At 42.3% G+C, this 26,830-nt stretch overlaps 1 protein-coding gene across 1 annotated transcript; it reads left to right on the forward strand.

The window, feature by feature from the left end:
• The first annotated feature begins 5,180 nt into the window (after positions 1-5,180).
• PANX2 (pannexin 2) lies at positions 5,181-26,424 on the forward strand. Its single transcript, XM_088521868.1, has 4 exons — positions 5,181-5,351; positions 5,812-6,113; positions 22,680-24,131; positions 26,054-26,424. The coding sequence occupies exons 2-4, from the start codon at positions 5,888-5,890 to the stop codon at positions 26,422-26,424; spliced, it is 2,049 nt and encodes a 682-aa protein (XP_088377994.1). The 5' UTR covers positions 5,181-5,351; positions 5,812-5,887.
• The last annotated feature ends 406 nt before the right edge of the window (positions 26,425-26,830 follow it).

Raw genomic sequence — 26,830 nt, forward strand, 5'->3', positions numbered from 1 at the left:
CTCCTGTGCTTCTTCCTGCACCTCCTTGAAGGCAGCCTCTCTCTTTCGCCTCTGCAGCAGTAGCTCCCGCAGCCCTCTTCCTCTGCTCTGCTCCCTCGTCTGTGACAGCAGTGAGCTCAGGCTCTTGGCAGCACAGCTTGTCTTCCACATCTCAAGGTTCCTTGTAAAAGCCATTCTGCTAAAATTGCCTAGAAAATATGCAAGAAAATGAATCTCATGGTATTATTTCTGCATGACGAGGGTTAACGCTATCCTCATTTTTAATACACTGTTTGTGGGAAGGGTGATGTACAAAAATAGCAAAAGAACACTCATGCACAACTGAATGCTCCGAGCAATTGTGAGACCACAATGTAAATGTTTACCTCTAATGACCTTCTGACATCCTTTTTGACACCAGAGGTACACAACTTGATGTCCTAGGGGTTAGAGCACTTATCTGGGAAGCAGGAAATTTGAGTTTTAAGCCTCCTTCACCCTGAAGGATTTGAATCTGTACTTCTCAATAAAATACCTAATCATGCTACAAAACAGGCCGGAACAGTGTTGTTCTCTACCCCTTCTGCTGCAGCTGAGCCAACGCACAGCAAAGAGAGCAAGATTAGCAGGGCCACAGGGAGAGGATAGGCAAAGAGGGAGCTCTGTAGCACAGCGAGATGGGGACTCCCAGGGATTTATGAGTCCTGGAGAGTTTTGCTTCTTGCTCCAAGGATGTTTGTGTATTTCAGCCAGGGATGCTTGAACAAGGAGGAGAGAAGCCCGAACAAGACTCTTACCCCCCACTTAAGGCTAAATAAAATAAAAAGCCATCATCGTTTCATCTATATTTCTTTATCCATTTGCATTATAAGTTTACTTCAACTTTAAATGCTCCTTGCTATACGGTACTGGAATTATGATGGCTTTTCCATTTAATATCACTGCCCGACAGGATGAAGCCTTTAATTTGCAAACTTCAGACTGGAATTTGAAGGAATATTGCTTATTTCAAAACCTATTGACCAAAGCAGTTAAGCATGAATTTCAGTACTTGTAGCTTTGTGCATGTAAAACAGCTTTAAAAATAGTGCTCATACTGTATGTGTTACTGCCTTAGTCTGACTGTTCCTGTTTAGATTGGAGACTTGAGATGCAACTGACTGAGACAGGTGTCATGTTTACTTTGAAGCAACACAATGCTAAGAGACCACTAATACCTTAACTGGCCAATAAATAACCTTCTGTGCCAAGTCCTTTGCCCATAAGCCCAGTGAGAGATCAGTGGGTGTCCCAAGGATGTTCCTCCTGCCTTGGGGGGACTGGAGCATCCCCACTCCTATATGAGAAGGACCCTTCTTTGTTCTCCACCTGATCAAACCTTATTTCCAAGAATTCATCTTTTCACCGCCCCTGAACCTCCTTTTCTCTGCCTAGACTCTTCCCAAACAAATGACCCGCCCCTCATAATTTTGTATCCCAATTCTGCTACATCCATTCCCAAATGTGGTGTTTCTAACACTGCTACCTAGGCAATTCTGACCCAACATTGTATAACTGATACAGTTATCTAGACAAGAGCAGCCTTGTGTCCCAAGACTCCCTTCCAACCCTTTGCTTCATACTGGTTACTCCTCCTCTGTATCACATACTACTTGGCCAGAACTATCCTGCTTTGGCCTTGCTAAGCCTCACTCTGATTAGACACAAGCAGTTTCTCGTCTCGTGCAGAGACATCTTGCACACCGGAGCAACAGAATCTTGTGCTCATACAGTATCTTTGCCTTTGGGCAGTTTCCACCCCGCTCCCAGTTCCCAGCAGAGCCTTTGTGATCCCGGCTAGTTGTGATCCCGGTGCCGCAGCAGGACCTCTCACCCAAAAGGTGCCCCACACAGGCACTGGATCTCTTCACACAACAGGGCTGAGCAGAAGCAGCTAAGTAAAGGTCTCGCTCCTTCAGAGCCTCATCACAGGCCTTTCTTAGCACAAGAGGAATTGTGGGGGCAGGAGGATGAAGGACATGACTCCCAGAAGTTGAGCTCCATTAGTGAAGGCACTGCTGCAAAGAGCTCTCAGCAACATCGGCAACAGAATTCCATCTTACTGCTGAGTTGCATCTTCCTGACAGGGAGCAGAGAGCCTCCTCCTGCCAAAGCCTCATCTCAGCGCCAGCACTAACAGTCAGTCCGTGTTGCCGCTTGCCACTTCCCCCTGACATCTGGCATCCCACTTCATTATGCCTACCCTCGCTGCTGACTGCCACTGCCGCAGCCACCGCCAACCCACTGCCCCGCCAAACCGCGCAGCCCGGCGCAGCTGGGTGCATCCACGCCGCAAGCAGACACCACTGCTGCTTCTGCAAACACCTAGCGAGCTGTGTTGCACTGCGTGCCCCTGTCCTGCACCCACGGAGCCAAACAGGGAGTCCCGCACAGAGGCTACCACCCTTTGGTAGTGATCCTCTCCTTAAAACAGGTATCCGGGAGGCTACAGAGTTTGCACTCAGTCTCTCACTTTTACTCATGGTTTTTAAATCTCAGAACTTTCAGGAAATAATATTTAAAACATATCTCCAAGAGTATGTATTGACCGACTTCAATCAATCCTAACGTGAAGTTCAAGTGAAACAGTTCGCTTACACATAAATGCATAAATTTTGCAAAGTTATATGTTTTTCTTTATTTCTAGCATAACTAATTTGCATTCTTAATAGGTTACTTTTAAAAAGACAAAGCAGTGAATTTGGCAAAATAGCAATATAGCTGTAGTGCTAAGTTATATATTCCAATATGCAGTTTGAATACCTATGATCTGAAAAAAACGTTCTGCATGGTTACGTGCACAGTTTTACTCCTTGTATGGGCTGGGCTTTCTTGACTTTCCTTCCAGAGCACAAGACACACAGGCTCACCTCCTCCAAAAGTAACACTTCACCTTCAAGAAGCAATATATTTTCAAATGATAACACCAAATGATTTAGCAAGGTGTTTTTATCCAATATTAATCATTTTAATCTTTTGTTAGAACTAATTAGAATTCATTCATATGTTTTTCTATTTTGATCTAAAAGCCAAATTCTGACCCTACCCGCAGCTTGGGAAATCTTTATTAGCACAGAATTATTATCAGAGCCTGATTATCGTCTAGATTCTCCAAGGCATACATTCTTGCACGCTATTGTCAAGAGTCTTGGCTTTGGTGTTGGACTATATACTATGCCAGTAATTCCCCTTCTATTTACCCACATGTTTTGGTTTCACAGTACTGTTACATCCTGACTGTCTCTTTGGCTCGCTATAGAGACATAAATTCTCCAAGCAAGACTATAAAATAAATGACTAAATCAAATGATATTATAATGAAGGTAGCTTCAAAAAAGATGTTCCTAAGTTACTCACAGATGTCATTATTTGTATTTTTAAATTTAATGACTGAATTATGTTTTTTTTTCTTTGGTAGTAGAGCTAGATATAATTTGGGGGTGGAGAGAATATGGTAGATGACAGCACAGCTGTTCTTGTGGTTTTGAACTTTTCAGATATTTACACTGAGCTTCTCAGAAGTGGATATTAAGGTCATTACTTCCTCTAAAGAAAAGGCAGTCACTATGTAGAGATAGGACAAGTAACTTGGGCAGAGGAAACCAGGAAGAGAAATGTCACAAAGGCTCTGAGCCAAAAATAAAACAGACAAACAAACAAAAAACCTTCCAGCTTTTTTTTAATGAGGTAACTGGAGGAACAAAGGAGAGTTTTCAAAAAGGAGACGACAAAGTGAGAATTAGAAAAAATGGGTCCTTTCCGCAACATTCTCGTTGCATGAGGCAAGACTGTCAACAGCAGAGAAAAGCACAAGGAAATGATTAAGATGCTCAAAGCCTGAGCAAAAGCTCTGCAGAAGATCTGGCTCAGGGCATCAGTCCACCTTGCTCAATATCCTCCCTCTGGCCACAGCAGCGACAAAGGCATAAGAAATATAAGTTTGTTTCTTCTTAAAAACTTGGATCTAGTAAGATTTATAGGTAGCCCTGATAAAGTCATCTCAAGGGAAGATTGCACATCCATTCTGCATCCCAGCTAAGAAGGTCCAGGGTGCAGATACATAGATCTATTTGACAATGACACAGCATGGAGTCAGGGAGTCAAAGTGATTGGAGGATGAAGAGGAAAAAGGAAGCAAGTGATGGTGACAGCTTTCAGATTTAGGCTGTCTGACCGTCCCACTCCTAGTGTTATCCAGGAGCAAGTGGCAATGACAGCTCTGCAAGTGTTGTCTGGGCTGCTTCTTCAAAAGGGCTCTTGTCAGCAAGATATCCCTCTTGCCTTGCTCATTACATCCCTGTCTGGACAGAAGCTCCCTACAGAGGAGAATGATTTGAAGTTTGCATGCAACAGCTGCACTGGAATAACAAGCAGGATCATAGCATTTGCTACTGTGACTGGTGAAAGGGAAAATTCAAGGCAAAGATGACAATCCCTGCCTTAGCCATGCTGCATTGTGGATGACAACCAAAGGCCTTTGAGAAAAATGTCAGAGAGATTTGTTTAGGTGAATGTTCAGTTTTCACCTAACTAGTGTTAAATATCAAGTGTATGAGCAACTTGACAGTAAGTAATTGGGACCTGGAGCTTCTGCACGCCCGCCATCGCTGCTGGCTATGATGTTGCATCCATGTCCTCTGATGCACTGTGGTTCAGCCTTTGCTGAGGGGGATAATATGCACTTTGCTCAGCAGGGAGGCAGTGGGGTCAAGTGCTGCGAAGGCACAGGTCTGACTCCCTTGAGGGCAAGGCAAGCTGTCCTCCTGCTTTCTTGGCAAGCTCTCTAGCCCTTAGGCTGTTCAATCAGGCGTAGCTAGCCCTACATAAGCTTTAAAAAGCGAGAAGCTGGAAAGGACAGGAAGCCCCGCGGTGTCCCCGGTCTCCCCTTCAGGGAATAGGGCACCCGGCTGGAGCACCCCGCCCAGCGCAGCGCAGGGCCCGGCGCGCCGCGAGCGGCGGCGGCGCATGCGCAGTGCGGCCGCGCGGCGGCTCCCGCAGGGACGCGGCCGGCGCCGCGACGTGTTGCGCCCCGCGGAGCAGCCGCGGCTGCCCCGAGCCCTCGAGGTCTCTGCGCGCGGGCGGCTCCTCCCGCTGCCGCCAGCCCCTGCCCGAAGCGCCCCGCGCGTGAGCGCTGCTCCGCGCGCCCGCTGCGCTAACGAGCGCCCGCCCCGAGCACGGAGCTCTTCTGTTACCTGGGCAGCTGCAGGCATCTTTTAGACCTCCAGCCTAAGTTGCCTTTTTTTTTTCCCTCTTCCTCCTGCAGCTTCTACTGTTATTTACAAGCCATCGCTCTGCTCACCGTCCCTAGAAGCCGAGGAAGCCCGAGGCGCCAGGTAAATGCCCTCCTCCTTGTCTGCAGCATTTTGGCGGAGGCAGCCTCAGCCGGTCTTCATTGCATGGCTGCTCCGCTCCTGTCATAGAGCATGAATTGCAAAACGGAGGCTGCATTGAATTGCACAGCTGCCACGGGTTAACTCCTTGTAGTGTCCTCCTCTCCTGACATTTCTTCGGAGCGCTCTTCGGAGGCTGCGTTTTACCGGCCGGCTACCGCTGCGTTGCTCGCGCTGCGCTTGTCCTCGCGGTTTCCTCGCCGCTCCCATTGCGGCGTTATCTGGGCCCGTTTGCAGCGGGGGAGGGCCGGGACAAGTGCCCCCCAAAGGCCGCTGCCGCCCGCGGGTGCCGGCAAGAGCTGCGGTCTCCGCAGGGGCAGCATCCCCCCCCACCCCGCGCACCTACAGAGGGTGTCGCTGCCGCAGCGCGGCCCCGCCGTTACTGTTGGTGTTGTCCCCGCAGGCCGGGCGGCCCGTGCCCGCAGCAAGCCGCGCACCCCCGGGGAGGCCCGGCGGCCCGAGGCCGCCCGCCGCCGCTTATGCAACACATCATCGATAACCACCCCGATATGGCCACCGCGCTGCTGGCGGGCGAGAAGCTGAAGGAGCTCATCCTGCCGGGGCAGCAGGATGACAAAGCGGGCGCGCTGGCGGCTTTGCTCCTCCAGCTGAAGCTCGAGCTGCCCTTCGACCGCGTGGTCACCATCGGCACGGTCCTCATCCCCATCCTGCTTGTGACACTCGTCTTCACCAAGAACTTCGCTGGTAAGCGCAGCGCGCCGCCGCCACCCCGCTGCGACGGGACGGGAGGGCCCCAGCGCGGCCGCGGCCCCTGGTCCTCACGGGCGAGGTGGAGAGCCACGCCCTAACGGCCGCCACGCCCTAACGGCCGCCACGCCCTAACGGCCGCCACGCCCTAACGGCCGCCACGCCCTAACGGCCGCCACGCCCTAACGGCCGCCACGCCCTAACGGCCGCCACGCCCTAACGGCCGCCACGCCCTAACGGCCGCCACGCCGTGGGGAGTAGCGGGCGCCGTTCCCCATAGCTCAGCCCTTCGTCAGGGGAGCTGCGGCCCCTTTCCCGGCCGGAGTTGCCGCAGGGAGCTCTGCGAAACGGGAAGGAAAGGGAAGGGAGGAGGGTTCCCATTTCCCTGCGGGCAGTTGGGTGTGAGTGAACCTTTGCGTAGTCACATATATGATCAGGTGGCCCTTGGATGGGTCCAGAGCCGAGTCAAGGCTGATTTTAAGCATTTTTCCTAGTGTAGGTACAACATACGTGTTTAACCAGCCTGCTAGTTAAAGGTGGGTGCTTTTATACAGATTGATGCAGCAATTACATACAGACACATACATACCTTGTCATGTTGGGATACGGGAAGTCACTGGTGTTTGTCATAGGCCTGCCTATTGCATACAGGCTTTTCTATACTTAAAAAAAAATGCGCAATCCTGGAAGGAAATTTTAAGTCTTGATGAACTCTGAAAATAAGCGAATTGCTAGGACTGCGAACAGTTGTCAGGCCATTAGCACAGAGTAGGAACAGCCCTGTGAAGTATCAACCCGATGGATGTAGCTACTAGGTTGTGACTGCATTTACTGGATGTTACTTGATAGTAACCTCAAGTGCCCTAATGCTCCATAATGAAGATCCTCATGAAATCACTAGCATTTAAATATGCAGGACTGACCTTGCAGTCCCTAGCCTGGTTAATAGGAATTGGCAGTATTTAATAAGAACTCTAAATTTTTATTTGTGAGGTCTATCAAAACCAGACTCGTTTCCCATGATTTAGGATTGTCTTCTAACATTTGGATGTCCTTGTTATGCAATAGGGTTTAACTACCTGTAGGAATGATGCTTATATACAGAGGCTTGTCAGAAATTTTTCATAATTGTAATTAAAACAGTTTTGTGTACCTCATTTTTTTAAAACTTATAATTTATAGCTCAAGATCTTCAGCCACAATCAAGGGCTAAGCCTCATTTTGTGGATGGTCATCTGGAGATGGCTTAGAGGGCAGACTTTTAGGGTGTGCTGAGCTTGTTCTCCCCGAAAGCTATGTTCTTATATTGACTGAGAGTCAGGATACAAGGTCACTTTTATTGCTCTTCAGTGTGTAGCGCAAAAGTGTTTGGCTCCCTTCTTATGTTTGTTTTGTAGGAAAATAAACCAATCAAAAGGCAATCCCTCAGAAGGCCCTGGGGGTACGTTCTTCCATTTGCGCTGTATGAGATTTGCAGGTTTGAATGTCCAGTGAAAACTTAGGGCACAAGGAAGGTCACCCCTTCAAACATGTGCCTTTCCATAGTGTGGATTTCCTAACAGAAATGCTTTCAGGACTCACGTATAGACAGCAGGCCTGGCTCCCTGCAAACAAATCCTCCGAGAGCAGGTTGTGGAGGAAACTACAGGTCTGAAATGGATTTTTATAGAATAGATGTCCCTTCTTCAAGGCTCAACTATGGCCCACACAGATCTATGGATTTTACTCACTGCTTGCATCTGCCCAAATTTCTGCATTTGGGTGTATTTTATGCTGTGGAATACTGCTGTCTAGCGTAACCTTGTGACTTCAAATGTTCCAAGTTTGTGTTTCAGAAGTACCAAAAGGAAAATCATTTCAGCCTAGTCACAAACTTTATATGCTAATTTGACCCTAGAATTATGGAGCAGTAACCTATGCTGTCCTGACACTTCAGAGCCCTACAGCTATCGAAAAGCTGATGTTCAAAAACTGTAAGATAACATTCTTCTCCCATGTGATGTCATGTGATTGATCCAGGTCATTATAGTTGACAAAATATGACAAAGAGTTTTTTAAAAAATAATATGCAAGAGAAAAATGTAGTGGCTAAGAGAATGTAATACAAAATCTGCAAGGGGCTGATGAAACCATGCAGATTGCTTCTTGAGGTGAAGTCAGAGCCCAGGATTAGGGACTTCAGTCCAGCTTCCACTGAGTTCAAAAGCAAAACTCTTACTAATTTTAACATTACCTGAAGCAGGCATAATATCTATATTACCAAGATGTTATTTACTCAGGCTTCTTTGCTCAGCTAAGCTTGTCCAGAGACACTGTTAAGTGTAGTAGTAACAACAGTCCCGCTGACTGTAAGCTTGTTCCTGATCTGCAGTGTGTGTTGTGTTTCACGTCTCCACTGCCTCTGATCATTAAAGAATCTAATTTTGTTTGCTGGATACAGCTCCCTCTGAGCAATTTAAGTAATACATCTGAAAAGCATGAATTTTGCTGGTAAAATCAAGTGCTTTTCCTACTGCTCCTTTGGTTGCAAATACCCTAATAGCTTCCCAAACTTTGCTTCGTGTTGTTGTTTAGACATTTTCAGGGGAATAAAATAAAAACTGATGCTTATTTTGTTTCTCTTTCTATTAATGATAGCATTAATAAGGCATGTAAGCCACCAGCATGTCCCTAAATTGAAAATACCCCCTTTTCTGGATTCTATCCCACCTTTTGTAAACCTTGCTGATAAAGCTCTTAGAATAATGTGTGTGTGTGTGTGTGTGTCACACAGCATAAGAAGACAGTAATGTAGCCATCAAAAAGCGGTGGTTTCTCACCAAACCTTTTGCTGACCATCATTAGTCTGCATGAGTGGTGTGCAGAAGACCCCTATAACTCCAGTCTACCTTAGACTTTATATAGCAAAATCAGCTGAGTTTAAAGAGTTTAATCAAAAGCACCTGTATGACGCAGTTGAATAAGTGCAGTAAAATATTCTTTGAGTGAGCAGCTGGTGTGTCTTACAGTGGCAGGGTACGGAAGTAGCCCAATGCAGCACGAAGCCTTCGGGCCTAGAGACTCTTAGGAAACATACATGAAAGCACAGTTCAGAACACAGGAAAAAGAATGGGTTATGATAGACGTTTATTCAAAAGATGATAAACCATTAATGTCTGTTGTATAACTTGTTGTATATTATAACTCCCCTGCAGGTGAAGATAAAGTTATTTAATTACATTGCTTTAATTCCCTGGCCTAAGGGAATTAAACTAGTTGAACACATTTGCTGTTCCTGGGATTTGTTTGTGCTCATATATTTGAGTGTTCTGATCTTCACATCACCTTTGATAACTTTGATATTTTGTTTCAATAATCTTAGTGGCATAAAAGGCAAGACCTGTTGTTTGTTTAGCAGGTACTGATCTGAGGCAAATGTCGATTTTCTGAATAAATCACAACCTAGCTAAACTTTATACATTACAAAAGACCTTAAATTGGGTATAGGACTTTTCTTCCATTACATGGACTTATAGTCTGACTTGGTGTAAAAAAAGCAGACTTATCCTTGGTTCACTTTTGCTGGATAAAAGAATATGTAAGGTAATTGAAAGTTTAGCAGGAGCTGAAATATTCTTTCCAAACTTCGCTACTAGATGACAGTGCAGAGGGAAAGTGAAATAGTATCTCCAAGACTTCTGGCATTGTGGTGTTGCAGGTTTTAGCTGAAGAGTCAGCTTGGCTACATCCTGAGCCTTGCCCAGTCCCATCTCCCCTGCATGACCGTGTGAGAAATGTTTATTTGCTGATAGTAGATGTAGCAAGAGAGCAACATAGAGCTGTTCCAGATGGCAAATCTCTGCAGTTATGTTCTATATATGTGAAAGTATTTGTTTCCTTTATCCAGCTAAAACAAGAGCTGAGGAGGTGGCTTTACAGTGAAAGTCACTTGCTCCTAAGAGGGAAATTCAGGCAACATAGGGGTCAGTAAGAGTTTTGCTACTGATTTTGGTGGGGCCAGGATTTATCTCTAGTGGCTGAAGTTCTTGCACAGACCCTTCTGCAAAGCAATGTCCTGCCTTTCCTTGCAGTCTCTGCACTTGCTTTCACAAGAGAAAGTTCCTCAGCCAACTTCTTACACTACCATTTCTGATATTCCCAACTCCCTTTTAATGTTTTCCAAGCAAACCAGTATGATTCCTAGAAATAAACCTCCCAGAATGATAATTAAAATATATCCACGTACCATATTTCTATTGGGCGTAAGATACTCCTGGAGACACTTGGGAGCAGTAGTCAGCTTCTCACACAAAGCCCGTGTCCCAAAGAAGCACCACAGGAGGTGAATGAATGGATGAATGTTGCCTCCCTTTCTAAAACTCAGCACGACAACCCCCTGGACAGACCTTATACAGAACTGGAGCATCTTGCATGTAAGGATAAGGGTATGTGAGTTTGAGGCAAGGTTTGGATATGTGACTCGCCGACTCAATGGATGGATCTGTATTTAAATGGAATTGATTTCCCAAAGTCATAGAGTTCCAAGTCTGGATTAGGCTGAAAGAAACCTCTCCAGCAGGGGTGTCCTTGTTGAGAATTACAATGTACATAGTTGGCAGATCCAAGGGAATTCTCTTGAGTTTTCTTTCGTTTTCTTTCTGAAATTGCTACTTTAAAGTTAAGGATAATATTTTTGTTAATTAAATATGAATACTAATATGTAGATGTTTGGACCTTTTCAAATGTTTGAATTTCTGCAGAACAGTTGTGTGATCCTAGTCCTATATCTAAAAGTCCTGTGTATTAAAAATATGTAGTTTTAAGCATCTGCCTACAGCATTCATATAAATGCATACACAGCCTTTCTACAAGGTCCGCGCTTGTATCTGGCTCCTCAGAGGCTTGATTTGTTATATCTGAAGGTTCTACATGCAGAAATCTTGTTGTTCCTAGGCACTTTGAATGGTTATTTATACCTGTGCAAATCAAAAGTAAAATAAAACCAATAATCTTATCAACGGAGAGTTTTCACTTTGTCTTGTCACTTTTGTTCTTACATTTTAGCTGGGTTGGAGCTAGATTGTTCTCTTTCACGTGATAAAGGTTGTGTGTTTGTTTTTCCAAATTCATTTTAAAATGAATTATTTAAAGTATTTTCTTGCTGTAGTGGACTTGTTCCATATTAATATTTACAGAAAAATTATAAAATACCAAACTTTTAATTAATGTTTGAAGTTGCGGCTCTAAGATACGTACTTGCAGTCCAGCTGTAGCAATGATGAGGAACTGTTCTTAGATTTGATGTTACAGTATCGTCTATCTGGAGCTGGTCCTGCTGGGGAAGTTTAGATCTAGATCAGAAGGGACAGATCGTTTAACACACAGCATATCCATTTCCTCTTCCTTTTGTAGTGGTCTAGAATGCAGATTATTTGATTGTAACGTTCATTCTTAGTGTGAAGTAGATCTGCTTTGTGTCCTGTGTTTTTATTCATCCTTTCATTCACTCTACCCATTTTTACCATGGAACCAGTTATGAGTAGGACCTTGCTGGGTGTTTGTTTAATGCTCGTCTTCATCAGTGAGTGTTGCTTTCTGTCCTGTGTGACCAGCAGCAATGTTTTCAATAGCAAGCAGCAGCCTTTTGTAGTGAAACGCGGTGGGCGCTGGAATTCCAGGAGACTGCTCAACAGCCCACTAGAGTAGGAGATACTTACCTTTCATTATGAGACACTTAGTTTGTTTGCATCATCTAATACTTTTACTAAGCATTTTAAATATTACTGCTCAGCGTTGAGCTATGTTCAGAAACAACAGTATCAGTGATGTGTGTGGGAGGTTTTCTGCATGAAGGATCGAAGAGAGGTGGCCACCGCAGGAGAACATGCTTCGATCTTCACCGTGCTGAAGTATGTGGTTATCTAGACTTCCCAAAGCTTTGGGACTGAGGTGACCGATCGCAGGGACTGTGAAGTCGCACTCATCTCGTACTGTGCTTTGTGCTTGTGCCTTCTCGTTGCCGTGAATTGTTCTCTCTGTATTGCAGTTGTCTTTGCTTTTCCCTCAGAAGCTGTGAAATACCAGTACTTCATTAAAGTACTTCACTGAAGCAGAGCAAAACACTCGAGATTTTTATACTTCAGTCCAAAGCCAAGCTTTGGCATAGTTATTTTTGCTACTTTTTTAAAGCAGTTCCTACAAAATACCAAAAAGTTGCTCATAAATACTGTATTTCTGTGTCTCTTAGCAGTTACGTAGCTCAGCCTTCTACACCCTTCTGCTAGAAAAGTCTCAGGAGGATATAATGGAAGGAGACAGTAAGTTGAATGACTGATGAGTCAGTTAAAGTTTTATGTTTTATTTCCCAATTCGTAATCATTGTGCATAAGCAATGCTTATTTCACTGTGTAGTGCAGTATATGCGTGCGCTCAGTATCTTTTTACACATTTCACCTGATGTGTTCAAGATTTCTGTATAAAATAGGGTTTTTTTGTATTTCCATTTTTTTTCTAATTCATATTTCTGTTTGAAGTTGTAGGCAGCATATTTACATATGTTATCTGACTTACCTGTTAAGTGGCTTTTGAGCTTACTTTCTTTTTTTTTTTCTAACTGCGCTTAAAGCAGCCTATAGCAGGAAAGTGAAGATGACATTTTTTCAAATGATTGTTGTTAGCGCTAGGAGCATAGGGTTGTATTCGCAAAAGGACAGTTATGTGCGGAAACTGGTTTTGAGGTGAATATTACCTCATGATATGGTGATATGAGAATCTGAGGAGTTTCTCAGTATTCCACGTTTAAAAGGACTGACATTGTAGAAGCAGGCACATGCTGGCTGTGGTTCGGCTGCTGGCTGCTCACACTGCTCATAGAATTTTGCCCACTTGCAGTTATCCAGTTGAGTGGCAATAAAAAGGTATCTTGAGGAAGCCTCAGATTTGAAGTAATTCCGCTGTAATTTTTTACAGGTCATGGACATTTTCTGTCTTGAGTTCCATTTCTCCAAAACTTAATTGATACTTAAACTTCTTCTTTTCATGTGTGCTTTAGTGACCCTTCCTGCACTATTAACACTTCATCTTCTCCAATGTCTTATATGTGAGGAGATCCAAAATGTGAATGAGGTTTATCTTAACACATATTTTCAAATTACTTAATTTGAAAAGATGATCAGAGGAAAAAAAAAGTTTAAACTCTGCTTAATTCATTCATCTTAGGAAACCTTGTGTAGTTAGTTTGAGACTTTTTTTCAAAGTTACCCAGAAGAATTTTGAAACCTTTTTGTCACAAGGCTAGATAGAAATTAAGCATCTATGTTCTAGAAGAAACCTCAGCTTGTGTTATTTCTTAGAGCTATGAAACACTTCAGGAAGAATCAGTATCATCATGGAGTTCCTTGGATTTTGCCAGCTCTAAAAGTGACTGCAGGGAGCACCTTAAGTAGGTATATACATTCAATTACAAAGCTAGGCTATTTCACAGTAGACTGGCATGATTCTTGTGGAGGTTCCCTTTGTTTCACGTAATGGTATAAGATTTATTATAAGAAAATGCTGAAATGAATGCAGTGTTTCCATCATAATGGACTTTGTACCAGTCCTATATTATACTCTTAGAACTGGGAAAAACAAAATTCAATATGATAGCAGTGTTTAGGGGATGGTTTGTTTTTAACTTCTTCAGAGTCTGTATGATAGATATGATGCCTATGAGTTAACAAGAGGAGCAAAGCAGCCAGGTCCTGAGCTGCATGATACACTTTTGCAGCTTGGAACTCAGTGATTATTTCCAGAGCACTTTAATTCTATACTTAAGTAATTATTTTTGCATTTTGGAGTTGAGATACCTTGTCTTCTGCAGGATTTCTGACCTCTTTCTGAAGGGCAGGAAACCTCCACAGTGGAGCTGTCAGAGTCCCAGGAACCCTTGGGAGCATGATTCTCATGGCTAGATCAAGCAAAGCACTTTAGAAAGTTTATTTCTGTGTGGAAGAAACAGTTTTCCAAAGAACAGCAGACCAGCCATCTCTGACTCAAAAAAAAAAAACGTGCTATTAAAATAGTATAATTACTTAATGAACCAGTTATTTGCATTTTTCTTATTTTTCAATATGAAATTTTGGGGGTACTATATTTAGGCCAAGAGGTACTTAACACAATCCGTCTTTATCATTTCCAGTCATTGAATAATAATGCAGTAGAACAAAGCTGCTGTCTCCTGTGTTGGCATTTTGCACTCAACCCTTGGATTAAGAAGCCACATTTGTCTGTGTATCATTAGTTTCTCTGAATTTCCATAATTCATTTTACTGTGGCACTTACATGCTGTTGCAGTTTGTTGCAGGCGTTACTCTGGTCTGCATTATCATACTCTCTGGATGCCTATGTAGTTGTGTTGAGGTTCTGTGACTAGAGGGAAATTTTTGAATTGCTCTTAAATATTGTATTGATCTTTTGATGACATTGAAGCATTTATTTTCCCACGAGATTGCTTTTACCCCTATAAAGAAGATCTGTGCATCATCAAGATTCCACTTACCTCCTCTTATTAGGACTATTAATTGCAGAAGTAATTGTTATGCAAGTCTCCCTTGTAGGGCTGCCTGCGTAAATGAATTTCACTTATTAGATTTTCATGAATACATTTTTTTAAAAAATCAGATCTAACCTTCCCTTTAATCTTATCATACTACAAAGCAATGTTGTATTATAGAAGCGTACCTGAGGGCACCAACATTAGCAATTTCCTCTCCTTCCAGGTGTTTTCTGTTTTCTCACAGAGCTCTGTTTAGCAGAGGAAGAAATGCTTGTAACAAGATTCAACAGAACAGTCACTGTGAATAAATTCTCTTTCCAATGATGTTGCCACCATATTGTGTGGGCATCATGGGGTTGATGTTAGCTTGTTACTGAGGAGCTCATTCCTCTGTAGAAGCAGCCCCCGGGATTTCATTTGGGTGTTTCTGCACCTTCTGCATAACAGTTGCCATTTGTAAAACAATCTCCGTACGACTTCAGCACAATCAGCCAAGCAGGATTGGGTATCTTGCTTTCCTGAAGTAAGCTGGCAGGCACTTCAGCATACTAGCTAATTTTAAAAGAGCTAATGTCTGTTACTACAATGACTGCAGTCCTATAAATTTATGTATCTGCAAGGAAAGTGCATTACAAATTTAGTAATTAATTCATCCAAGATACCTGTAGCTCAAGCAGCAGTTCTGCAAGTGAAAAACCCTAAATTGTAAGTGTGGGGTCTTCTGCTGCTGCCCCTACACTGCCATTGCTCATACGGGTAACCAGTTACCTGTCAGTCATTGAAATTGCTTATCCACATTTCATCCATTATTGAATATGGGCCATTAAAGCTTATGAGGACCAGTGGTTTCCTGTCTCATTTTTTAGGGACTTTCTTTTTAAGATTTTTTTCTTAAACAGGACAAGTGGTTTCAGAAAGTGAGCAAAAAAAGGCTATACCTTACCTTGTTGATCATGGAGAAATTTGTACCTTAGGAGGACTTCATGGGCATGGAACCTATATTCAGATTTGGAAAGAATATTCACTAACAAAGGTAAAGGTATTGTCTTTTTATTTTGATAAAATTTGTAATACTTAATAATTAGATTGCTAACTTAAGGCTTAGTTCTGTGAATGCTTTATTTTCTTACTCATATGAGCAAACTCCGTAAGTTAAATAGGACTGTATGACTACAATGGATGTACACAAGTAATTTCAGGAATCCATCCTCATACTGTACTAATATTCTAAGCTATAAATACCCCTTAAATAAAGTAGCTGAAATCAATTCATTAAATCAAGGGAGTTTTTCCTTTGGCTTTGAACTAATTTGGATATTAGCAAGCATTTAAAATCACACCCAAAGGAAAGAGTTATTTATCTTTATGGAAGCTTCTGGCTGGGATGGAAAATCTGGTTACTGTTTAGATAACATTACACTTTCATAGACTACATTTTCAAGCTTAATAACATGGATTTTTTTGTTCTGTCTTTCCAGAGAGAAGAGGATCCAGAACATTATTCTTTTCCCTTCAAAAATACTGAAATCGACTCAATAAATTACATGTTTCTCAAAATAAACAGTTTTTGCTACCTGCTTTCTTGTGCATTCTTTTTAGTCCTCAAGGTGAATGAAGTGTATATGGCTGATTGCTTGCACGTCTGTGACACAATGTAGAGAAGGGGGCAGGACTATTCTTGTCTAATAATATCATTTAATTCTGAATTCCAAGTGCTTCTCATTTATCTTGACTATTAGAAACTTGTGCTCAAGAGTCAAACACTGCATTTCAGCTGTAGCCACTGCATATATGTACACCCAAATAAAAGAAATGTCTTTGTGGTAGCACCCCACATTTAAGGAAATTACACTGCTTTACTATTGTCCAGTAAGGGCTTAATCTTTTATGAAGCTGAATGTTTTTGTTTCTTACTGACTGCACGCCTTGCTCAACTAGCTGTGCTCTTGATATAGTCTACACAAAGGTATTTAGCTCCTTCATTTTTCAATTTTTTTTTTCTGAAAACTGGGTTTCTTTTTTCTTTTCTCTTTATTGTTAGAAAATAGTTCTATTATTCCTACATCATTGCTGCAGAATACTGAATTCATGTAATTTACCCAGAAGATTAATGAGGTGTGCTTTCTTTTTCCAGGGTAAATTCTAAAAGCTGGAGGTCACAGGAGGCATGCACAATTCATTATTATGCTTTATAGTTTGCTTTTGGTGAATGTGCTTTATTTCATTGGAAGTACAGCTGGGTCAATGGCTATTTGCCCTTTTTCATAGGCAATTGTGTATTGCTGATATGTTCTCTTATTACTTTTCAAGGTCTACTGAAAGCCTTTTAAATAAATTTTCCATATTTATTCAAATACGTTTTGATTACTGCTTGTAATAATATTTTAGAAGCTTGAGATTGAAATCCCTACAGCACCAATCTTTTAGAGAGAAATGCACGAGCTTAATTTTATGCACTGTGAGTATCCCCACTGGCTTCAAAGGAACTGCCCAGTGTATAAAGTCACTCAAGACTTTCGGGAACAAGGCCTTTTTTAACACTATTGAATAGTAAGAGTTTGTTATATTCTGCTTAAAATGGCACATGAATGTTTATGCTAGATGAAATTCACTCTCTTTTCAAAACTGAACTTTGCAAAGAGAAAGGTACACATCTACCAGCTAGACCTGGCAGTGTCTTCTCTATGTACTATATACCAGCTCAATTTTATTAACTTTTATATATATGTATATGGGCAAATACACACACATACAACCTCCTTGGTAGACCTCTGTTCTGTCTAGAACAGAAGTTACCAGATTTTTCCACTGTTAACTCCATCTCCAGATCTGAAGTTGATTTTTGCAGTTTAACTTTCACATGGCTTCCAGCTCCAGCCCTCAGCACCGCAGCCTCTTGTCCTGCTAAGTGACCCAGAGGTTGGAGACTCAGTGGAAAAAGGTGACTGGCCTGGGCAGGGGGACAGAGAGGAGGTGCACAGGGCTCGTACGCTAGCGGGAAGCCCACAGCCGCTTCCCAGGACCTTTACTAAAAGGCAGCAGGTTGGGCAGCTCAGCTTCTCCCCAGCCGTGTCCTCCAACCATTCCCATTTAGTGGGCCCTTTATGCCGCAATATTTTCTGCAAGTCATTTTTTTGCTCCACTTCAGTACTTGAAGGGAACTGATGGGATGAGATGGCGCAGAATGCATTCTGGTACAGTGTATGAGAAAGCTTAGTTTTCACAGGATTTTAACTTTTTAAGTAACACAACCCAATTATATTATACAACTAACTAAATTCCTCCAGAGGAGATTTCCTCCGGACTTTATTCAAGCACCTGAGGGGAGAATGTAGGGAGGATGGGGCCAAACTCTTCTCGGTGGTGGCCAGTGACAGGACAAGGGGTAATGGGTAGAAGTTGAAACCCAGGAAGTTCCACCTCCATGTGAGGAAGAACTTCTTTCCTGTGAGGTTGACAGAGCCCTGGAACAGGCTGCGCACAGAGGTTGTGGAGTCTCCTTCTCTGGAGATCTTCAAGCCCCACCTGGATGCCACCCTGTGCCACGTGCTCTAGGTGTCCCTGCTTGTGCAGGGTGTTGGACTAGATGATCTCTAGAGGTCCCTTCCAACCTCAACCATTGTGTGATTCTGTGAAGTTACTTATGTGCACAGTGATAATAATATGTACTCAGCTGATGTAGTGCAGTTGTGATGGGCTAATGGTATCTAGAAAGGCAGGCCAAGCTTCCTGGTATGCATCTTTATACCCAAATCAGTATCAGATAAAGGATAGTATACTTTAAAATATATTAATATCAAGGAGTTTTTTTTTTTCCAGTGGAGAAGTTATATTTGCATAAAATTAGCACAGACTTACTTTGTCTCTTGAAAATTGTTCAAATGGAACATTCTTGGGAATGGCAGTGACTGTCAGTAGTTATTACTAAAGGCAGCATTTGGCCGTAGGTGTTGTCAATGATTTTGTTTTCTTTTCTGAACAGTTGTGTTGTGCTTGATCTGTTGGCAGGTAGAAAGTGCATTTGTGTAGGCAGACCTAAGGGCAGACTTTTAGACTGTGAACTTAATGGGATTTTACTCTGAACATCAGCACTGATAATCTTGCCGTCGGCCATTACATGTAATACAGAAATATTTGACTCCTTGGCATACCCGCCCCAGTAAGAATGGCAGGTTAGTTAGGCAATATCTTATTTTCTTTCAGTGCACACATGCACAAGTCATAGATATATCTATGCCCTGAACCTTCTTTTCATTATTGTTTGGAACTAGCAAAAGATCATTTGGAAATTATGGCCTTGCTCTCCATTTTGCTGCAGGAATTTTTGTCTGGGCTCACAAGACCTCAAGGAGAGTGGCGAGATGGATGTGCTTATGTGCTCAAATGTAGACAACTCTCAGAAGGAGACTAACCCCTCAGCCATAATAATGTCCCCTAAGCTTTGCAAAAACTTTCCTTGCAGCGTCCTGCTCTATTGTCTTTTCCTGTGCAGCTGAATAATTCTGCCATATGCAGTTAATCTGCTAGTCTTGCAAGGGGGCTAGCTGCATTTCATGCTGGAGAGCTGGAGCGATTATGGGAAAAACAAAGTTCTCAAATTGCTTTTAAGGATTTTCAGAGTGAAATATGAGTGTCCATATAAATGCTCTATATTCATGAGTATGAAGTTAAAAGCAAATAAATGTTTTTTATTGCATGATCTGCTGTGCCTTCTTGAAACTGAATTTGGGTTAAGTAGGGCCCTCATCGAAGTGAGAGCTGTATGTGTGAGAACAACTTAAGAATTACTCCCCCATCCTCATCAGATCTTTATGTTGAGATGCAGCTACAAGTTACTGCTGTCCTTCGTAACAGTCAAGGTTAATTATTGACACAGTGCTTTTCATTTATTCCTGACTGTACCAGATTGCAGTAGAGGGGAGACAGCTCCACACCCTACTATTATAGGTCTATACAACTTTACAATGCCAAATATTTGGGTAATACATAGAAAATTGCTGCCATCACTTAGGAATATTCACAAAAACTCGATGTTTTGAGTGGCAATTTAGGTTTAAATTTTAAACTAGGTTTAAGTAGCAGTCTGGCTTGACAGCTTCTCTAGTCAATGGAGAGAGAGGTGAAAGCTAAACTGGCCTCTCTCTTTGAATCATTTTTGGAGGGCTTTCCTCTTCAAGCTCTAGATGGCTGTCTAGATAAATGATAGAGTTTTGTGAGTTGTGTCCTAGGCTGAGAAGGTTAAACTGAACTCACCTCCGAAGTAGCTTCAAAATCAGTGACATTAAATAACAGTGAGTTTGGCTCAAATATTTTAGAAAATATTAAGTAAAATTGCCTCATAACCTGCCCCCATCTCAGTCAGTTCCACGGGCTTCACTAGGGATAGATTTTCATTTGCAGGATCTTAGGATTTACGTGGCTCATAAAGAGAATCATCAAAGTAAAAGTGCAAACGAAACATTAGACTAGCATCAGAAAACAGTAGACTAGCATCAGTAAGTAATAAAACATTGAATAAGAACAGGACACCATGCTTATCCATCCCAATAAATTACAGTTTTCTGACAACTTAAGAGGCTAACAAATACACTTAACAGGAAAAGTAAACAAGTTGCTATAAAATGGCATTTACTTTACTGGGATTTCTTTATAACACTGGACAACCCTATTTTTGCAAGTAGCCTCTGATTAACCTGTTCAGTCCAAGCTAAATCTGTGTTTTTCTCAGGGGTGGAAAGGGACAGGGTGCAGAGTTAATCTCTAAGTGATATGTCCAACATAGTATTTATATTTAAGTTAAAATATTTTAATTCGTTTCCTTTATTTATGATTTAAGTATTTTATGGTTGTTGCCATTTTTTTTTCAGAAGTTACCTTAGCATTTCTGGCCTCAGTGAAGAGAACTGATTAGTTTATTTGGTAGTAGCAACTTACACATGAATCCAAAAATAATCCGTATGGACGATTTTTATGAACACTTCTATTCAGTCTTCCCAAATAATCCTGGTGCTGAAATCTAGGACACAAGAACACATGTATGCCACAGGAAACTTATCTTCATGTCAGCAGACTCCAGTAGGCATAAGGACCCACAAATCAAAATATTTCTGCTTATCAGAAACAGTCCAAGCTTCTTTGTCTTTTTTTTTTCCCAGGGAAATATTTTTTGCGTAGGTCCACACTGTCTCTTGGGAAACTGTACAGTAACTCTCTGACAGTAGGAGTTGAATTTTTCTTGCATGCATCCGTTCCTGGCCAGCAATGGGAAAGGACACAATTACTGAAGACAACGAGTGGCTTTCTTGTAACAGATGGGTGTAAACATGCAAAAAAATAGATTAAATGAGAAGTTGTGGAAAATTAGAGTGCTATAAGCTCTTTTCCAGAAAGGGTCAAAGCTGGATCATTTTGCAGTAGTCTTCAAAAGTGATTTTAATGAATTTATGGGGTTTACTTTACATTTTGCCTTGGACAGTGTTATTCTAATAATTGTCCAAATTGGCTATATCATTAGAAAAGATTTTTCACTCAAAAGAAAAAGTGACCTTTTTTTGCAGATCTAGTAGCTCAGCACAGAAGCAGGTCAGGGAATATGTTTACACCTCAACATTTCACCCAAGCAATAGTAAATGTGTTGGTTGGTCCAGTTGGCCCAGTAGGGAGTTCTCTAGTATGTCAAAAGGATTAGGGATTTTTTGCATGTTTGTTAACTTTATAGTTATTTTTATCAAATTACTTTTTATTATTTATCTTAGTGATTTGTATTATTAAGGGAATGTTTTTTTCAATAGTCTGTTCTCGACCTGAGTTGTAGACTGCATTCAAAACAGGAACAAGCTTGGTGTTCTTGAGCCATTCTAAATCCCCCAAATAACATGCCTTTTCCCATGGATCTCACGTTAAGAAGTTTTTTAAAGGGATACTAGAACCCTGTAAAATATATCCTCTTTGTTTTACCTACTGTTAAAATACAGTCTTCCTGTTTGGAAAGCATGTTTTGTTAGTAGTTACCTTTATTTGAGCAGTTAATACCATTCCAGTTTGCACAAGTTTTTTCTATATTATGTTCATGTTTACTGCTAGAAAAACATGATTACATAAGAACATAATACATCTACTGGGGTAAGACAAAGTTATTTTTAGCCCAGTATCTTGTCTCTGATGGTAGCAAATAGCAAACGCTTGGGAAAGAGTATAAAAGTAGACAAGCATATGGTATTTCTTCCTTTGATAAACACTCCCACCTTCCAGCAGCCTGTGGCTTAAAGATGTCCTCAGAGAAAAGTTGCATCATTAACTGTGTTTTTAATAATCCTTGCTATGCTTCTCCTTCCATTATTTTGTCTGATCACGCTTTTGATCCATAGTACTTTATTCCATCATTTAATTGCCCACTGTGTAAAAAACAGTGTTATATATTTAAATATAAAATTAAATATTCATGGTTGAGAAATACAGTTAACAGAGCAGGTCCTGTCTTGGTCTGTTACACTCGAATATGAAAGTGTTAGCTGGGATACTGTTGACTAAATGCCTATGTGTCCAAAAGTTGCGATTTTTTCTACCTTGTCAAATGAGCTGACTTTGTGAATAAGGATTAAACATATTGCCTGCTGTTATAGCTAACTATTTAGAAGGGCATTTAGCTGGAGTGAGCCTTAAATTTCCTTTAAATGAGCCTCTCAGTGTTTGCATATATTCTAACACAGCATTCCCAGCTAGCGTATAGTGGATAAGACTATTATGACTCTTAGTTTTTCTGAGTTAGGCTAGAGTTTCTTGGGATATTGTTTTAGGACAGGAAACTGCCCCCAGATATGTTGTTTTCACTGACATTTCTAGCTCAGTCCATTATAAAAGTTCCAGGTAAATATTTCACCTGGAACCAAGGCAGCTGCATGCAGGCTGAGCTGTCTGGTAAACATTGTGGGCTTAGAGGTCATGTAAAGATGCAGTCAAATAAAATTGATACAATTTGAAATGTTTATTTTCCAGAGCTCCTTTTGTAGATTAAATGCACAGCAGTGACTTTTCTCTCTGTTATACAGAGGAGCCAATATACTGTTATACCCCACACAACTTCACCCGCGACCAAGCCTTGTATGCCAGAGGATATTGTTGGACAGAACTAAAAGATGCCTTGCCAGGAGTCGATGCCAGCCACTGGCCCTCCTTGTTTGAACATAAGTTCCTACCTTATGCACTGCTGGCCTTTGCTGGGATAATGTACATTCCAGCTCTGGGCTGGGAATTTCTGGCCTCCACTCGACTCACTTCCGAGCTTAATTTTTTGCTTCAGGAGATTGACAATTGTTACCACCGTGCAGCTGAAGGGCGGGCACCAAAAATAGAGAAACAAATTCAGTCCAAAGGGCCAGGCATCACCGAGAGAGAGAAGAGAGAAATTATTGAGAATGCGGAGAAAGAAAAAAGCCCTGAACAGAACTTGTTTGAGAAATACCTGGAAAGAAGAGGACGAAGTAACTTTTTAGCTAAGCTTTATCTTGCAAGGCATTTATTCATCATCTTTTTAAGCATCATACCAATTACGTACTTGTCCACCTACTATGCTACGCAGAAGCAAAATGAATTTACATGTGCACTAGGAGAGCCTCCAGACAAAACCAGCAGCTCCAAGCTGCACATCAGAGTGAACTGCAAACTGCCCTCTGTCCAGCTCCAGCGGATTATTGCAGGCGTGGATATTGTTCTCCTTTGCTTCATGAACTTGATAATCCTCATCAATTTAATTCATCTCTTCATTTTTCGCAAGTCCAACTTCATATTTGATAAACTAAACAAAGTTGGCATCAAGACCAAGAAACAGTGGCAGAAGTCCCAGTTTTGTGACATCAACATTTTGGCCATGTTTTGCAATGAAAATCGGGACCACATCAAATCTTTGAACCGTCTGGATTTCATTACCAATGAAAGCGATCTGATGTATGACAACGTGGTCCGGCAGCTGCTGGCAGCCCTGGCGCAGTCCAACCACGACGCCACGCCAACCATGCGCGACTCGGGGATCCAGACCATAGACCCAAGCGTTGACCCAGCAGACATCGATGCTAATGAGCAGCTCATCATTAAGAGGCCAAGAAAGAAGATGAAATGGATCCCAACTACCAACCCTCTCCCTCAGCCTTTCAAGGAGCAGCTAGCCATCATGAAGGTCGAAAACCATAAACCTGAAAAACCTAAGCCCGTGAGGAGGAAAACTGCAACCGACAGCCTCATAGCTCCTCTGTTGGAGTCCACTGCAAAAACCTCGCAGCAATCATCAGCCCATAAAACCGAGTCAAATGCCATCCCAAGTACAAGTACTGAGAAAAAACACACGCGACACTTTTCCTTGGATGTTCATCCATATATACTTAGTAGCAAAAAGCCCAAGCCAGAGATTCAAGCCATGCCCTCGATGCCTACATCAAAAAGCCAAGAGGGAGGATTTATAAACCAGGAAGAGAATGTCATAGTACACGTCACCTCCTCCCTCAAAGGTACAGTATGTCACTCCAGTGCCACCCCCACAGACTTGCGTAGCAATCTGAACTCAAAGCTTATCTCCGCTGTTTGAACTACCTTACTAGATTTGGGGATAGCTAATAATATTAGGGCTTGTAGGCCTCAGAAGTAGGGGTTCCCCCTTTCCTCTCTCTGTCTGAATACACTTTACATAGAGTATAAGCAGTGTTACAGGCAGAGCTGTAGAAAACGGTCTGCCTCCTTTGTGCAGGCAACTTTCCAAATTTCCAAGATTTTCACAACTTTGAATGTGGTTGTGCCTTTGCCAAGGAAATAAGGAGGGTTTGGCCTCCGTGATACCCTTCCTGCTCTACCAGCACCTAGAATATTTTAAATATGCCTTAATTTCAAGCCTTATAGAAAATGCCATGGTAGATCAAACCTGGAAACCTGCTTGTCCCAATACTCTGGCCAGCAGTAGCCACCTCCAAGGAATATGCAAAAAACTGCTAAAGATATTTAAAGCTGCCTATAAAAAATCCCCCTTAACTACCAGTTCTTAGAGGTTAGCCTGTGTTTGTCACCTGAGCAATTTAAACTCAGATAATTTATATTGTTTTTCACCCAGGAGACATTTTAAATTGCCCTTTGTCCTCTGTATGGACCAGAGAGTGGATGGTGCAAAATGTGGGTGCTGGTCAGGGATTCAGGAGCTCTGCTATTCACTTCCTGCATGGCCTCACAGGAGACACTCTTCCCATCCCTCAGTTCCTGTGTGTGCCTTGGAAATCCTATCCCTTTTTGACCTCGAAAGAGTGCTCCAAATATATCGATATAAGACTGCGAGGTGGTAGGGTGATGGGGTAAGCCATGCATGTAAGCACTGAGAACAGCAACAGATCAGAAGGTAAACCGACAGACAGACAGATATCTTCTTGTTTATCATTGTAAGCTACTGACGTAAGAAAGCAGATCTATGCAGTTGAAGTTACAGAAAGCTTTGTACGTACTTAAAGCAATGGCTCTCATCTCATTACAAGCTAAGACCTCCCTCTGGGCCTCGACAGACTGACAGCTACCGTCACCCCACTGCCCAGCAGAGAAGTGATTTGAGGTATAAAAGTTTCTGTCACTTCCAGATCTGTATGCTCCCTCAGAGCCCTCCAACTCCCCGATGTGCATGTGAGCTATTCTGCAGCGTTCCTTATCCAGTCACCTGCTCTGATTACAACTCCTCAAAACTACTGGGGTTTTCTGGTCTCAATTACCTTGATCTAAATTAGTGCTCAAATATTTTACAGCAAGAGCAAAAAAATAATTACTGTAGTTTTGGGGCTCTGTTAAGCTCCCCATTCCCATTAAAAATATTCAGCTTTGCTTTTGAGTTAGACCAACATTACAATCCATCAGGTAAGGCAGAGCTCTAAATTCTAGAAAGAGACATCAGTTAACTACAAATTGCTGAGTTCTTTCTAAAGACAAGTGGTTTACAATATGTAACCACTACTATTGTAACCATTGAAAATACCACTTTTTTGTATTCTGTATCTTGTGCATTTCAGCATTCACATTGTTTGTCAAAACATTAAATCATAACATTTATAAAACACCAGAATATAGAGGAGAAAAAATACTTTTCAGTTGCTTTCTGTTCATGTTATGAAAATACCATTCACATAAGGAAGCATGAGCATGCATAAAAAGAGAGCGAGATTCACCAACCTGTTTGTTATTTCTCCTGTTTCCCTGAGTTTACAATCCTATTGTTATGAAACAGTCCTCTTGGATTCCTCAAAAGCCCCAAGAAAATCCTTTTTTTGGGGTCTCTTCCTGTTCCCATTGAAATCTATGGCAAAACTGCCAATGACTTTTTGGTTCAGGACACTGCTCTGTGATGGATTGGAAAGGATGGTAAAAGACTACCCATCTTGTAACTGGCTCTTTTGTTTTCTTTTAGACACTCCTCATCCTGCGAAGGAGATCCTGTACCCATCGGAGACATGCAGAACTGTGCCCGCTGCTGGAGCTTTTGTCACATGTAACCACAACCATATAGCCACAACTGCTGCTACGACGAGCATGACACTGAATCAAGTCAAGGCAGAACCAACGCCTGCGCTGAACTGCAACCCGACCCATCCGCTGCTGCACATCAACACACTGTATGAAGACCACGAGGAAGAGGTGTCTAACATGATAGACAATGGTATCCACTCACCCTCCGACGCGGGGGAAATGCTCTCCATCCCGGCCATCCCGACCCCCAAGCAGATACGGTTGGCCACGTTTGACGAGCCCATGGCCATAGTGAGCTCTGTGGAGTACTGAAGAGCAGGGCCGCCCCGCTGCGCCCTCGCGGCCCGGCCCAGCGCCGCTGCCGCGCGACTGTGGCGCCCAGCCGTGCGATTCCCTGCATGAGAGCATGGAGAGCTTTACACAGACTCTAGCTTTGAGTAATAACACCAGGCGGGGTTCCAGGACCCCATCACGAGCACTGTCAGGCATTTGCAAAGTAGAATAAAGCAAATCTGGTGGACGTACACCTACAACACCAAGGCAACCCTTAGTTCTAACTATAAACTATAGCTACCTGATCTAAATGGGAATTAGCACAACTTGGGAATGTTAGGAGTCGGATGGCATGCTACAGTTACTGTAGTGAGCATTTAAATCCTTTGTATTCAGAATCACTGATCAAAGCTGAACCAACAGGGAGGTGAGGTGTATCTTCTGT

This window comes from Tinamus guttatus, unplaced genomic scaffold, assembly GCF_059628265.1.
Source record: "Tinamus guttatus ecotype Peru unplaced genomic scaffold, ASM5962826v1 Tinamus_guttatus_pri_ptg000138l, whole genome shotgun sequence".
NCBI lineage: Eukaryota > Metazoa > Chordata > Aves > Tinamiformes > Tinamidae > Tinamus > Tinamus guttatus.

Bases quoted from the DNA above. Each gene is read 5' to 3' on its own strand.
- PANX2 (XM_088521868.1), top strand. From the start codon at position 5,888: ATGCAACACATCATCGATAACCACCCCGATATGGCCACCGCGCTGCTG. The intron at 6,114-22,679 runs GTAAGCGCAGCG...TCTGTTATACAG, and splicing joins CTTCACCAAGAACTTCGCTG to AGGAGCCAATATACTGTTAT. The intron at 24,132-26,053 runs GTACAGTATGTC...GTTTTCTTTTAG, and splicing joins CGTCACCTCCTCCCTCAAAG to ACACTCCTCATCCTGCGAAG.